Source organism: Dendrobates tinctorius, unplaced genomic scaffold, assembly GCF_039654945.1.
Source record: "Dendrobates tinctorius isolate UK_male_01 unplaced genomic scaffold, ASM3965494v1 ptg000010l, whole genome shotgun sequence".
In the NCBI taxonomy this organism is placed as follows: Eukaryota; Metazoa; Chordata; class Amphibia; order Anura; family Dendrobatidae; genus Dendrobates; species Dendrobates tinctorius.
Window position 1 is genome coordinate 13,263,833 of NW_027361678.1, and position 15,866 is coordinate 13,279,698.

Below are 15,866 nucleotides of genomic sequence, written 5' to 3' on the forward strand. Positions count from 1 at the left end.
CTATCACTATACAACCCACCACTCTCCCATTATACACCCTCAACCCATCACTATACACCCCATTATACACCCCTCACCCTATCACTATATACCCCTCACCTCATCACTATATATCCCGCCATCACTCACCCCATCACTATAAACCCCACCACCCCCGTTTTATACCCCTCACCCTATCACTATAAACCCCACCCCTCCTCCCCATTATATACAACTCACCCTATCACTATACACCCCTCATCCCATCACTATACACCCCCAATATACACTCCGCCACCCCATTATACACCCTCACTATACACCCCATCACTATACACCCCATCACCTCCCATTATACAACCCTCACTGTACACCCAGCCACCCCATCACTGTACACCCCCGTTATACACCTCCCATTCTCCCCATTATACACCCCTCACCCCATCACTATACACCGCTCACTATACAACAATGACCCTAATAAAAAATGCCAGAGGCAATTAACCACGCTGTCTGGTCCCAACCACAGGGGGATCTTCTGCTGCCTGCAGATGGGGTCACCTTGCCACACCCTGATGTTTGTTCTGGGTCATTTATGTCCATTTCCTGTGACATCCATTAACCCTTTGTGCAGATACCAATCCATCCTGACAACACAGAGCCATTACAGAGCAGGGAACACGATCAATTAGGCAGAAAGTCTCACCGCTCCGATACTGAACACGCGGCAATGATCTTGTCACTTTATCAAAAAGGATAAATAACAGTCTGATGAAAAGGAGGCTGCTGACAGTGGAGGGCACCACTGTCCACAGCACCTTAACCCTTCACATACTGCACTGGGGGCAATTTACAAATAGCGAATAGAATCTAATGACCAGACATCAACAGTAGCGGCAGATTATACAAGGAGAGAGCCCACAAAAAGGCAGAGTGTGCACTGCGCAGACAGGAGAGAGTAGGGAAGAGAGTCACCAGAAAGTGAAGTGGGGGGTGTAGATCAGACATATTGGGGAGGTAATGGCATCGTATGGTGCCTGATGGATGTCTATTATGGACCACACAGGGGGGAGCACTTCTTGCCTCCTGTCCTGGGCTCAGGGGTCATTAGCTGCAGCTCTACTCATTTATATTCATAGAGTCAGGAGATGAGGAGAATTACATTGAGGCCGATGCTCCCCAGGATCCAGAGATGAGGATCAGGCGCAGTGTCAGGACTACAGGAGCAGAGCCGCCTCACCGAGCCAACCCGCTACTCACCGAGCCAACCCACCACTTGTAGTGTTACTGGAGGGCAAGCTCCTGGGCACAAGGATGATGGTAGTCATACTATCTATCATACGGAGGTTGGGATAGAAGGAGTGATGCTCAAAATGCGAGCTCCTGGGGCCACCACTTGCCACACAGTCACATGAATGGAGGCCAATGTGAGGTCCGTTCTGTCTTCAACTACCACCAATATCAGAGAGAAGTAACAAAGCTGTAAAAGGGATTGGACAAGAAGACGTGAAGGGAGATCGATGGAGGAGTCTTCTGATCTCACCGAACGTCCTCAGACCTCCAAAACTACATAAGGGGGTCTCTAGGGCATAACGGCAAGAAGCAGCAATAAGCAGACACAATGCCCCGCAAAGATGATGAGGCAGCCATGTGTGAGGGAGATTAGTGCCGGCGCAGAGCAGAAGTTGCATGAGCCCACGGGCAGCTCCAGTCCGCACAGCAGTGTTGGCAAAGTAGGGACACTGCCAATCATGGCAGAGTGCCACAACAACAGCTGGCAAACTTTTTGTGCATCTATCAGCCTCAACTAGACCCCAAAATCATAGCTGTAATGTCCACTGCCACAGAGTACAGTGTGTACAGCAGCCACAAGGCACCAGCCCAGGAGAATCCCACCTACATGTCTGTGTTTAACCCCTCCACCCACAGCAGCCATCATATACCCCATCCATCATCTGCTATAAAGCAACATCTCTGTGCTTCCACAGCTCCATTACTCCAGACTATTTTCCATGTACCGTAATCCGCTTTCCCCCAGATCCACTACGGTCAGTGTCTATGTCTCGCTATATCATGTACAAAATCAATATGCAAATTGTGGAGATCTTGTAAGGGCTTGGGAGGGATATATAATAACAGTTATCTACAATTTGGGATGACCCAGCAATGACCCGCACTAACAAGTTCTAAAACGTAACTTTTATTATAAATTAAAATAGTGGAGTAAACTAAACCTGATACGTTCTGTCCTTATATTGTCTAAACAATCCAAATATAGTGTTAGTGCGACTGCCAAAATATCACTTAGTGACATCCCGGGTGTCAACACTATAAGGTAGATAGGACACTTTTTACTCGAGCACACGTCCCTCCAACATGTTTCATCGCAGACGTGGTGTCATCAGGGGATGGGACTGTAGCTAGAATCAGGTCACAGCCTGTCCCCAGACACCTGTCCATCCGCAGGGTCCCCCTCCGCGGTCACCTGTCCATCCGCAGGGTCCCCCTCCGCGGTCACCTGTCCATCCGCAGGGTCCCCCTCCGCGGTCACCTGTCCATCCGCAGGGTCCCCCTCCGCGGTCACCTGTCCATCCGCAGGGTCCCCCTCCGCGGTCACCTGTCCATCCGCAGGGTCCCCCTCCGCGGTCACCTGTCCATCCGCAGCGTCCCCCTCCGCGGTCACCTGTCCATCCGCAGCGTCCCCCTCCGCGGTCACCTGTCCATCCGCAGCGTCCCCCTCCGCGGTCACCTGTCCATCCGCAGCGTCCCCCTCCGCGGTCACCTGTCCATCCGCAGCGTCCCCCTCCGCTGTCACCTGTCCATCCGCAGGGTCCCCCTCCGCTGTCACCTGTCCATCCGCAGGGTCCCCCTCCGCTGTCACCTGTCCATCCGCAGGGTCCCCCTCCGCGGTCACCTGTCCATCCGCAGGGTCCCCCTCCGCGGTCACCTGTCCATCCGCAGGGTCCCCCTCCGCGGTCACCTGTCCATCCGCAGGGTCCCCCTCCGCGGTCACCTGTCCATCCGCAGGGTCCCCCTCCGCGGTCACCTGTCCATCCGCAGGGTCCCCCTCCGCGGTCACCTGTCCATCCTCAGGCTCCCCCTCTGCGGTCACCTGTCCATCCTTCCCTCCTGCCATGCTGCACGCACCGTGTCCTCCGCGCAGGGCGCTGGGCGTCCGATATATGGACACGGGCTCCGGGTGATGGTGCGCTCTCCCTCCGTGGTACGTCCGGGCAGAGGTGCTTAGCACACAAATCCACAGTAGTGACCAGAGCAGGAGCGCAGCCAGCGCACAGCCAGGGCGCATCGTCTCAGCGCAGCGCCAGGCGCTCAGGGCTCATGGTCCCAGGTCCCGGCAGCCGCTCCTCGTCCAGCCCGCACTGGGCTCCATGTCGCCCGGTAACTCCCGCACCCGCCAGGTGCCAGCACGGACTGCGCCGCTCAGGTGCGCTCAGGAGCTCTGACTGCCCGCTGGGCGTGGTATGCAAATAGCAGTGCGCCTCCTGACCAATCAACGGCGAGAGTACGGCTCGTAATTAACTCTCTCTTGTCCGCTACACTGAACGGTCGCAGAGAACCGCGCTGGAGGAAGAGAGAAACCGAGACCCCGAGAGAAAAGTAGGCTGAGGAAAGGGGGGCAGAGGTAAATAGGGGTGCAGCGATAAAGTGGGGTGCAGAGATAGAGAGGGGTGAAGAAGTAAAGAGGGATCAGAGGTAAAGAGGGGTGCAGAGATAGATGGGGGAGCAGAGATAAAGGGAGGGCAGATATAAAGAGGGGGAGCAGAGAAAGAAGGAGGCAAAGATAAGGAGAGGGATCAGAGATAAGGGGGCTGAGATAACGAGGGGTGCAGATAGAAAGAAGGGAAGCAGAAATAAAGAGAGGGTGCAGAGATAAAGAAAAGAGCAGAGATAAAGAGGTGGAACAGAGATAAAGATGGGGCAGAGAAAGAAAGGCAGAAATAAAGAGGGGTGCAGAGATAAAGATGGGAGCAGAGATAAAGAGCGGACAGAGAAAGAGGGAGACAAACATAAAGGAAAGGGATCAGAGATAAGGGGATGAAATAAAGAGGGGGCAGGGATAAAGAGGCAAAAATTCCCACAGATGCCTCCAAAATACAGCAGAAAACCCAAAAGAGCGGGAGTTGTTATATCTGCAGAGGTGCGACTCCACATTAATGTCTATGGATATAGATGAGGACAGAGAAGACCCCAGAGGTGGATGTGGGGGGGCACATACTTTTCTCCATATTAATGTCTATGGATATAGATGAGGACAGAGAAGACCCCAGAGGTGGATGTGGGGGGGCACATACTTTTCTCCATATTAATGTCTATGGATGTAGATGAGGACAGAGAAGCCCCCAGAGGTGGATGTGGGGGGCACATACTTTTCTCCATATTAATGTCTATAGATGTAGATGAGGACAGAGAAGCCCCCGGAGGTGGATGTGGCGGGCACATACTTTTCTCCATATTAATGTCTATGGATGTAGATGAGGACAGAGAAGTCCCCCGGAGGTGGATGTGGGGGCACATACTTTTCTCCATATTAATGTCTATGGATATAGATGAGGACAGAGAAGACCCCAGAGGTGGATGTGGGGGGGCACATACTTTTCTCCATATTAATGTCTATGGATGTAGATGAGGACAGAGAAGCCCCCCGGAGGTGGATGTGGGGGCACATACTTTTCTCCATATTAATGTCTATGGATATAGATGAGGACAGAGAAGACCCCAGAGGTGGATGTGGGGGGGCACATACTTTTCTCCATATTAATGTCTATGGATGTAGATGAGGACAGAGAAGCCCCCAGAGGTGGATGTGGGGGGCACATACTTTTCTCCATATTAATGTCTATAGATGTAGATGAGGACAGAGAAGCCCCCGGAGGTGGATGTGGCGGGCACATACTTTTCTCCATATTAATGTCTATGGATGTAGATGAGGACAGAGAAGCCCCCGGAGGTGGATGTGGGGGGCACATACTTTTCTCCATATTAATGTCTATAGATGTAGATGAGGACAGAGAATCCCCCGGAGGTGGATGTGGGGGGCACATACTTTTCTCCATATTGATGTCTATGGATGTAGATGAGGACAGAGAAGCCCCTGGAGGTGGATGTGGGGGGCACATACTTTCCTCCACATTAATGTCTATGGATATAGATGAGGACAGAGAAGACCCCAGAGGTGGATGTGGGGGGCACATACTTTCCTCCACATTAATGTCTATGGATATAGATGAGGACAGAGAAGACCCCAGAGGTGGATGTGGGGGGACACATACTTTCCTCCACATTAATGTCTATGGATATAGATGAGGACAGAGAAGACCCCAGAGGTGGATGTGGGGGGCACATACTTTTCTCCATATTAATGTCTATAGATGTAGATGAGGACAGAGAAGCCCCCGGAGGTGGATGTGGCGGGCACATACTTTTCTCCATATTAATGTCTATGGATGTAGATGAGGACAGAGAAGCCCCCGGAGGTGGATGTGGGGGGCACATACTTTTCTCCATATTAATGTCTATGGATGTAGATGAGGACAGAGAAGCCCCTGGAGGTGGATGTGGGGATCACATACTTTTCTCCATATTAATGTCTATGGATGTAGATGAGGACAGAGAAGCCCCCGGAGGTGGATGTGGGGGCACATACTTTCCTCCACATTAATGTCTATGGATATAGATGAGGACAGAGAAGACCCCAGAGGTGGATGTGGGGGGGGCACATACTTTTCTCCATATTAATGTCTATGGATGTAGATGAGGACAGAGAAGCCCCCGGAGGTGGATGTGGGGGTCACATACTTTTCTCCATATTAATGTCTATGGATATAGATGAGGACAGAGAAGACCCCAGAGGTGGATGTGGGGGGCACATACTTTCCTCCACATTAATGTCTATGGATATAGATGAGGACAGAGAAGCCCCCGGAGGTGGATGTGGGGGTCACATACTTTTCTCCATATTAATGTCTATAGATGTAGATGAGGACAGAGAATCCCCCGGAGGTGGATGTGGGGGGCACATACTTTTATCCATATTGATGTCTATGGATGTAGATGAGGACAGAGAAGCCCCTGGAGGTGGATGTGGGGGGCACATACTTTCCTCCACATTAATGTCTATGGATATAGATGAGGACAGAGAAGACCCCAGAGGTGGATGTGGGGGGCACATACTTTCCTCCACATTAATGTCTATGGATATAGATGAGGACAGAGAAGACCCCAGAGGTGGATGTGGGGGGACACATACTTTCCTCCACATTAATGTCTATGGATATAGATGAGGACAGAGAAGACCACAGAGGTGGATGTGGGGGGCACATACTTTTCTCCATATTAATGTCTATAGATGTAGATGAGGACAGAGAAGCCCCCGGAGGTGGATGTGGCGGGCACATACTTTTCTCCATATTAATGTCTATGGATGTAGATGAGGACAGAGAAGCCCCCGGAGGTGGATGTGGGGGGCACATACTTTTCTCCATATTAATGTCTATGGATGTAGATGAGGACAGAGAAGCCCCTGGAGGTGGATGTGGGGATCACATACTTTTCTCCATATTAATGTCTATGGATGTAGATGAGGACAGAGAAGCCCCCGGAGGTGGATGTGGGGGCACATACTTTCCTCCACATTAATGTCTATGGATATAGATGAGGACAGAGAAGACCCCAGAGGTGGATGTGGGGGGGGCACATACTTTTCTCCATATTAATGTCTATGGATGTAGATGAGGACAGAGAAGCCCCCGGAGGTGGATGTGGGGGTCACATACTTTTCTCCATATTAATGTCTATGGATATAGATGAGGACAGAGAAGACCCCAGAGGTGGATGTGGGGGGCACATACTTTCCTCCACATTAATGTCTATGGATATAGATGAGGACAGAGAAGACCCCAGAGGTGGATGTGGGGGGCACATACTTTTCTCCATATTAATGTCTATGGATGTAGATGAGGACAGAGAAGCCCCTGGAGGTGGATGAGAGGTGCACATACTTTTCTCCATATTAATGTCTATGGATGTAGATGAGGACAGAGAAGCCCCCGGAGGTGGATGTGGGGGTCACATACTTTTCTCCATATTAATGTCTATGGATGTAGATGAGGACAGAGAAGCCCCGGAGGTGGATGTGGGGGGCACATACTTTTCTCCATATTAATGTCTATGGATGTAGATGAGGACAGAGAAGCCCCCGGAGGTGGATGTGGGGGGCACTTACTTTTCTCCATATTAATGTCTATGGATGTAGAGGAGGACAGAGAAGCCCCCCGAAGGTGGATGTGGGGGGCACATACTTTTCTCCATATTAATGTCTATGGATGTAGATGAGGACAGAGAAGCCCCCGGAGGTGGATGTGGGGGGCACATACTTTTCTCCATATTAATGTCTATAGATGTAGATGAGGACAGAGAAGCCCCCGGAGGTGGATATGGGGGGCACATACTTTTCTCCATATTAATGTCTATGGATGTAGATGAGGACAGAGAAGCCCCCGCGAATGTGGATGTGAGGGGCACATACTTTCCTCCATATTAATGTCTATAGATGTAGATGAGGACAGAGAAGCCCCCGGAGGTGGATATGGGGGGCACATACTTTTCTCCATATTAATGTGTATGGATGCAGATGAGGACACAGAAGCCCCCGCGAATGTGGATGTGGGGGGCACATACTTTTCTCTATATTAATGTCGATGGATGTAGATGGAGGACAGAGAAGCCCCTGAAGGTGGGGGCACATACTTTTCTCCATATTAATGTACATGGAGAACAGAGAAGCCCCCAGAGGTGAAATGTGGAAGTGTCCCAATACATTTGTCGATATGGAGAAGGGGGAACTATTCTCGTTTGTGGTGGGTGGGCTCTAGTCACATGACACCCTTGATATTCTCCCCCTGTAGCAGGAGTAATGTCTCCCCAGATTCAGGTGGCGAGCTCAGTACACATCACTGGGCCCTCGTTCAGTATTCTGCACACTCCACAAACATCAGTGTTAATTATCTCCAGTAAATTCCAATTCTGTACGTTCATAACGACCCATCGAGCCTCTCGTAAAATAAGATAGCCTCATAAATACTAAAATCTCATCTTTTCATTAGAAAAAAAAGTCTAAAATACATGTCCCCATCCTCACACATTTACACTTTTATTCCAGTGAAGGAGGCCAGCTTCTCCGCCCCAGGAAATAAAAAGTCATTCTTTGCCATCATGCCATCTCTTGTAGAAGTGCTGCAGACGGTGCCAAGTGCTACAGCAAAGGATGCTCACTTTAATTACTACACAAAAAAAGAAAAACTAACTCTCAGGAGCCATCTCAGCCTGGACCAGTTTTGGAGACTCCTCAACTCAGCCGGCTGACCTGTCGCTACACTTCTATTATTCCATAACTGTAGAGCAGAGCCCCAGATAAGCAGTTGCTCCAGCACAGTGGACCTAAAGAAGAATTATGCTCCAGATGCAAAACCAAAAGGTGGTGTTTAGCCAAGGGTCCTCCACAATGTCAATGTTAAAAGTTATAGAACCATCAATGATGGACTACAGGAATTATGCCGAGACTCCCGCTCTGCTTAGAGGACAACACTTGATGATTCACTCAACCTTTTAAAGGCATCTCCAACACCAGGCATCTCCCACAGTCCTGGACACAGAGTGGGACGTCAGGCATCTCCCACTGCCCTGGACACGGGTGGGATATCAAGCATCTCCCACTGTCCTGGTCACGGGGTGGGCATCAGGTATAGTATCTCCCACTGCCACTGCCCAGGACACAGGGTAGGACATCAGGCATCTCCCACTGCCTTGGACACGGGGTGGGACATCAAGCATCTCCCACTGCCCTGGACACGGGGTGGGACATCAAGCATCTCTCACTGCCCTGGACACAGGGTGGGACATCAGGCATCTCTCACTGCCCTGGTCACGGGGTGGGACATCAAGCATCTCCCACTATCCTGGACACGGGGTGGGACATCAGGCATCTCTCACTGCCCTGGTCACGGGGTGGGACATCAAGCATCTCCCACTATCCTGGACACGGGGTGGGACATCAGGCATCTCCCACTGCCCTGGACACAGGGTGGGACATCAAGCATCTCTCACTGCCCCGGACACGGGGTGGGACATCAAGCATCTCCCACTATCCTGGACACGGGGTGGGACATCAGGCATCTCTCACTGCCCTGGTCACGGGGTGGGACATCAAACATCTCCCACTATCCTGGACACGGGGTGGGACATCAGGCATCTCCCACTGCCCTGGACACGGGGTGGGACATCAAGCATCTCTCACTGCCCTGGACACAGGGTGGTACATCAAGCATCTCTCACTGCCCTGGACACAGGTTGGGACATCAGGCATCTCTCACTGCCCTGGTCACGGGGTGGGACATCAAGCATCTCCCACTATCCTGGACACGGGGTGGGACATCAGGCATCTCCCACTGCCCTGGACACGGGGTGGGACATCAAGCATTTCTCACTGCCCTGGACACAGGGTGGGACATCAAGCATCTCTCACTGCCCCGGACACGAGGTGGGACATCAAGCATCTCCCACTATCCTGGACACGGGGTGGGACATCAGGCATCTCTCACTGCCCTGGATATGGGGTGGGACATCAAGCATCTCTAACTGCCCTGGACACGGGGTGGGAAATCAAGCATCTCCCGCTATCCTGGACACGCGTTGGGACATCAGGGATCGTCCACTATCCGCACATTTAGCAGTGTTACACCACCATAAACATCTATTGTCATATACCAGATTTAATGCAATAAAGAAATACTGCAAATATTCCTCCACATCAGGAAACAAGCAAAAAAATCATCCCTTTTTCTCCAGCGAAACTATCCCCACTCCATTCAGAGAAGGACTGCCAGTCACAGAGATAGCAGGGAGGGCGCCAATAATTATAGAGCATTTTATATCAGTAACAAACAGGAGACCAAATCGCTGCTATCCTATCACTGTTTACCTGCAGGCTACAGCGAGTACTGGCTTTAGAGAGTTCAGGCTACAGCGAGTGCAAGCAGAGAGCGCAGCCTACAGCGAGTACAGAGAGTGCAGGCTACAGCGAGTGCAGGCTGCAGCGAGTGCAGGCAGACAGTGAAGCCTACAGCATGTGCAGGCTGCAGCAAGTGCAGGCAGAGAGTGAAGCCTACAGCATGTGCAGGCTTCAGCAAGTGCAGGCAGAGAGTGAAGCCTACAGCATGTGCAGGCTTCAGCAAGTGCAGGCAGAGAGTGAAGCCTACAGCATGTGCAGGCTGCAGCAAGTGCAGGCAGAGAGTGAAGCCTACAGCATGTGCAGGCTTCAGCAAGTGCAGGCAGAGAGTGAAGCCTACAGAGTGCAGGCTACAGAGAGTGCATGCAGAGAGTGAAGCTTACAGAGAGTGCAGGCTACAGAGAATGCAGGCAGAGAGTGAAGCCTACAGAGAGTGCAGGCTACAGAGAGTGCAGGCAGAGAGTGAAGCCTACAGGGAGTGCAGGCTACAGAGAGTGCAGGCTTCAGAGAGTGCAGACAGACAGTGAAGCCTACAGAGAGTGCAGGCTACAGAGAGTGAAGCCTACAAAGAGTGCAGGCTACAGAGTGCAGGCTACAGAGTGCAGGCTACAGAGAGTGCAGGCAGAGAGTGAAGCTTACAGAGAGTGCAGGCTACAGAGAGTGCAGGCTTCAGAGAGTGCAGGCTACAGAGAGTGCAGGCAGAGAGTGAAGCCTACAGAGAGTGCAGGCTACAGAGAGCGCAGGCTTCAGAGAGTGCAGGCAGAGAGTGAAGCCTACAGAGAGTGCAGGCTACAGAGAGCGCAGGCTTCAGAGAGTGCAGGCAGAGAATGAAGCCTACAGAGAGTGCAGGCTACAGAGAGTGCAGGCTACAGCGAGTGCAGTCTACAGGATTGCAGACAGAGATTGTGGCCTACAGCAAGTGCAGGCAGAGAGTTCAGGCTACAGCGAGTGCAGACAGAGAGTGCAGGCTACAGCAAGTGGACACTACAGAGAATGCAGCTGTATACAGCGAGAGTAGGCTACAGAGAGTGCAGGATATAGTGAGTGCCAGCAGAGAGTGTAGGCTACAACAAGTACAGAGTGCAGGCTTCAGCAATACATGCTACAATGAGTGTAGGTGGCAGTGAGTGCATGCAGAGGGAGGGTACCGGCTACAGCGAGTGCAGTCAGAAAGTGCAGGCTGCAGTGAGAGTAGGCAGCAGAGGCGATTACAGCTCTAGTCTGGGGAGTGAGCTGTGAAAGCTGCTGAATTTCCACAAAAATTGAAAATAACCAATACATTTCGTTCATCTTCACAATTGTGTTTCACTTGTTGTTGATTTTCTTCATCAAAAATTTACATTTGGTATCTTTATGTTTGAAGCATGATATGTGGGAAAAGGTTGAAAAGTTCCAGGGGGCCGAATACTTTCGTATGGCACTGTATTTCTATACAGCCGCACACTCCGGTCCCGAGTATTGATGTGAGAGACTTGCACAAGTTTCTCGCATTGCACTCTCAAGTGTGACCCTGGCCTAAAAGGCAGCTTTTGGGGGCAGTTTAGCGCCCAATGTTAGCGTATCAGATAGCTGAGATGCCAGGTTCATGGGCGGACATACCGCCACTTCGGTGTGGCTGCACCAGGGCCCAGAGGCTCCAGGAGGCCGCTGCAGGGCGGCTAATAATGAGGACAATCTATTTCTCTGGGGCCGAGGCTCTGGGGTCCCCTGGCCAGATTGCCCTCATGTGCGATGGGCAGGGAGCGATCCCAGCAGCTCCGCTGCCTACAAGAGAAAATAGCAGCGGAGCGGAGCTGCAGGGATCCATCCTGCTTCCTGCCCGGCACTTCCTGTCTTTGACACAGACAGCAGTGCCGCTGGATGATGTGATCATTCAGCATCCGGCTGTGCCAGAGACAGGAGGCAGCCGGAGGCGGTGATGCTGGGGCTGCGGAAGAGCGCGCGGACAGGTGAGAGGTGCTGTGTGTGTGTTTTTTTTTGTATGTACGTGTGTTTGTGTGTGGAGAGATGAGTGGTGGTGTGTGTGTGTGTGTGTGTGTGTGCGCATGCATGCGTAGCACTGCGGGGGAATGTGCAGAGAGGTGAATGGTGCTGTGTGTATGTAGGTGGGGGAGAAGGCAATGATGGGGTGATGGAGAAGGCAATGATGGGGTGATGGGGATAAGGCAATGATGAGGGTGATGAAGAGAAGGCAATTATGGGGGTGATGGGGAGAAGGCAATGATGGGGGTGATGGAGAAGGCAATGATGGGGAGAAGGCAATGATGGGGTGATGGGGATAAGGCAATGATGAGGGTGATGAAGAGAAGGCAATTATGGGAGTGATGGGGAGAAGGCAATGATGGGGGTGATGAAATAGGCAATGATGGGGATAAGGCAATATTGGGGTGATGGGGAGAGTGCAAAGATGGGGTGAAGGGGAGAAGGCAATGATGGGGTGATGGAGAAGGCAATAATGGGGGTGATGGAGAAGGCAATGATGGGGGTGATGGGGAGAAGGCAATGATGGGGGTGATGGGAAGAAGGCAATGATGGGGGTGATGGGGAGAAGGCAATGATGGGGAGAAGGCAATGATGGGGTAACGGAGAAGGCAATGATGGGGAGAAGGCAATGATGGGGTGATGGAGAAGGCAATGATGGGGGTGATGGGGAGAAGGCAATGATGGGAGTGATGTGGAGAAGACAATAATGGGGTGATGAGGAGAAGGCAATGATGGGGGTGATGTGGAGAAGGCAATAATGGGGGTGATGGAGAAGGAAATAATGGGGGTGATGGAGAAGGCAATGATGGGGTGATGGGGAGAAGGCAATGATGGGGTGATGGGGAGAAGTCAATAATCAATAATGGCGGAGATGGAGAAGGCAATGATGGGGGCGATGGGGACAAGTTAATGATGGGGTGATGGAGAAGGCAATGATGGGGTGATGGGGAGAAGGCAATGATGGGGGTGATGGAAAGAAGGCAATGATGGGGGTGATGGAGAGAAGGCAATAATGGGGTAGATGGAGAAGGCAATGATGGGGGAGATGGGGAGACGTTAATGATGGGGTTATAGTGAGGGCAATGATGGGGTGATGGGGAGAAGGCAATAATGGGGGTGATGGAGAAAGGTAATGATGGGGTGACGGAGAAGGCAATGATGCGGTGACGGAAAGGCAATGATGGGGTGATGGGGAGAAGGCAATTATGGGGAGAAGGCAATGATGAGGTGATGGAGAAGGCAATGATGGGGTGATGGGGAGAAGGCAATGATGGGATGATGGAGAAGGCAATGATGGGGTGATGGGGAGAAGGTAATCATAGGGGTGATGGGGAGAAGGCAATGATGGGGGTGATGGAAAAGGCAATGATGGGGAGAAGACAATGATGGGGTGATGGAGAAGGAAATGATAGGGAGAAGACAATGATGGGGTGATGGAGAAGGCAATGATGGGGTGATGGGGAGAAGACAATAATGGGAGTGATGAAGAAGGTAATGATTGGGTGATGGGGAGAAGGCAATGATGGGGGTGATGGAGAAGGCAATGATGGGGAGAAGACAATGATGGGGTGATGGAGAAGGAAATGATAGGGAGAAGACAATGATGGGGTGATGGAGAAGGCAATGATGGGGTGATGGGGAGAAGGTAATCATAGGGGTGATGGGGAGAAGGTAATAATGGTGTGATGGAGAAGTCAATGATGGGGTGATGGGGAGAAGTCAATGATGGGGTAATGGGGAGAAGGCAATAATGGGAGTGATGAAGAAGGTAATGATTGGGTGATGGGGAGAAGGCAATGATGGGGAGAAGGCAATGATGAGGTGATGGAGAAGGCAATGATGGGGTGATGGGGAGAAGGCAATGATGGGGGTGATGGGGAGAAGGCAATGATGTGATGGAGAAGACTATGATGGAAGTGGTGAAATGAACAACAATGGAGGTGGGGGAGAAGGCAATGATGGAGATGGGGAGAAGGGAATGATGGTGGTAGTGGAAAAGACTGATGGGAGTGGTGGGGAAGGAGGCAATGATGGGATGGTAGGGGAGAAGGAAATGATGGAGGTGGTGAAAGGGCAATGATGGGGTGGTGGGCAAAAAGCAATGATGATGGTGTGGTGGGGGAGAATGCATTGATGGTGGTGGAAAGGGCAATAAGGGGGGGTGGGGGAGGAGGAAATGATGGAGGTGGTGGAATGGGCAATGATGGGAGTGGTGGGGAAAGAGACAATGATGGGGTGGTGGGGGAGGAGGAAATGATGGAGGTAGTGGGATGGGCAATGATGGGGTGGCAGGGGAGAAAGCAATGATAGTGGTGAGGGAGAAGGCAATGATGGAGGTGGTGAAGAGGGCAATGATGGGGTGGGTGAGAGGACAATAATGGGATGCCGGGGGAGGAGGACAATGAAGGGTGTGGGGGATTGGGATTGGAGGAAAGGGGACTTATAATGGACTTAGGAACAGGGGGAGTTGGAGGAAGACATTATTATCGCTTATTATGTCCAACACCGTCGCTTAGTATATAGTGTACATACTTATGTTGTTAGGAACGGCGGAACGCACTAAATAAAAATAAATAATAAAGTACGTTCGCCGCTCGGGGTCCACCGTGCAGTAGGTGTTACACCGCTGCTAGATAATGGCAGACGCACAATATGGCGGTATATCGCACACGGGTTGAACGTCACCCAAGTGCGGTAAGCAATCTCTGTTTGCTCACAGAGATGTCAGCAGAGGTAAACACAAAAGGCTGAGCCTGTTAGTGTCACAGGTCTCAGGTAAATGCACACACGGTATATGGTCACAGGAGCAGGACCCAAGACAGAGGAGCTGCGTCCGTCTAGACCTACCGTGCGTGCGGCGTTGCTACTGCGGATGCCAAAGAGGGCTGCAACTGCAGAGCATCATAGGACACTGCCGCTAGTCGACAAAGCAAGGAAGCAGGCGCGATGTCGGACGCTAGCACTGTGGATGATGCTGTAGTGGCTTGATGCTTGCCACGCGCTGGCACTGACTCTAATCTAAGTCCCTGAACACATTCGTAATATCAGAGGGAGGGGATCTTAATGAGTCATTCGCAGGTTCATACATCCATCATCATTCACACAGTAGCAACTAGAGACTATACTAGCGCATGGCCGAATGGTCATGCACACTTTTTAAAGCCGGGACCTTCCGGAAGCTTCCAGATCTCCGAGATGGATCAATGAGATCTGTAGCAGGACCTGGGCACATGACTCCCGATCTCCAATGGGAGATCATCTCGTGAGCATGCCCAGTAGGAGAACAGAGGGACTGTCCCGGCAGATGACACGGAAAACCGGGACACGTGGAAGGTATCAGAGGCGGCAAGATCGCCAGGTTTAAGAAGGGACACATGGGAGACAACGGGAGCGGAAAAATTGCCAGGAGCAGTAGTAGTAGTGGAACACCGCAGTGTGTTGGCGGGCGTCATCACTCTCTGTTTAAGGAAGCTATTCCGAGCACAAGAGGCACATGCCTGAATATATTTTTTAGTGTCCCGAGTACTGTGCGGCCACCAATAAGACCCTGCCAGGAGTTTTGTGGTCTGCATGTAGCCACAGTGACCACCCGCCCTGGACGTGTGTGCCCACGCGAGAACCTTCGGCCGAAGGCGAGGGGGGACAAAGGTCTTGCCCGGCGGCACAGAGTTTGGCCATTGCGGGGCCCTGTTATCCTGGGGAACAGAGTGCTGACAGTGGTAACCGCGAGTGGGACTTAGTGCCGGACGCGCCTCGAGGCTGGAGCGAGACACCTCCATGGGCTCTGGGAGTGAACACTCTGGCTCGGGTAATTCCGGAGGTTCAAAAAGGTTGGGAGCCGAAGTAACCTTCCGTCTGGTTTGAGCACGCTCCAGCCCGC

At 51.8% G+C, this 15,866-nt stretch overlaps 1 protein-coding gene across 5 annotated transcripts in view; it reads right to left on the minus strand.

Annotated features, from left to right (window-relative positions):
• The window catches only part of NRXN3 (neurexin 3), a 512,486-nt gene that overhangs the window by 63,688 nt on the left and 432,932 nt on the right, over positions 1-15,866 (minus strand). Inside the window, exon 1 of one of the 5 annotated variants that reach the window (XM_073587131.1) lies at positions 3,127-3,452. The exons of the other annotated variants lie outside the window; for them this stretch is intronic. Coding sequence (XP_073443232.1) covers positions 3,127-3,286 — 160 coding nt within the window. The 5' untranslated portion in view covers positions 3,287-3,452. Of the gene's footprint in view, positions 1-3,126; positions 3,453-15,866 lie in introns of those variants that run through there. 5 annotated transcript variants of the gene reach the window in all.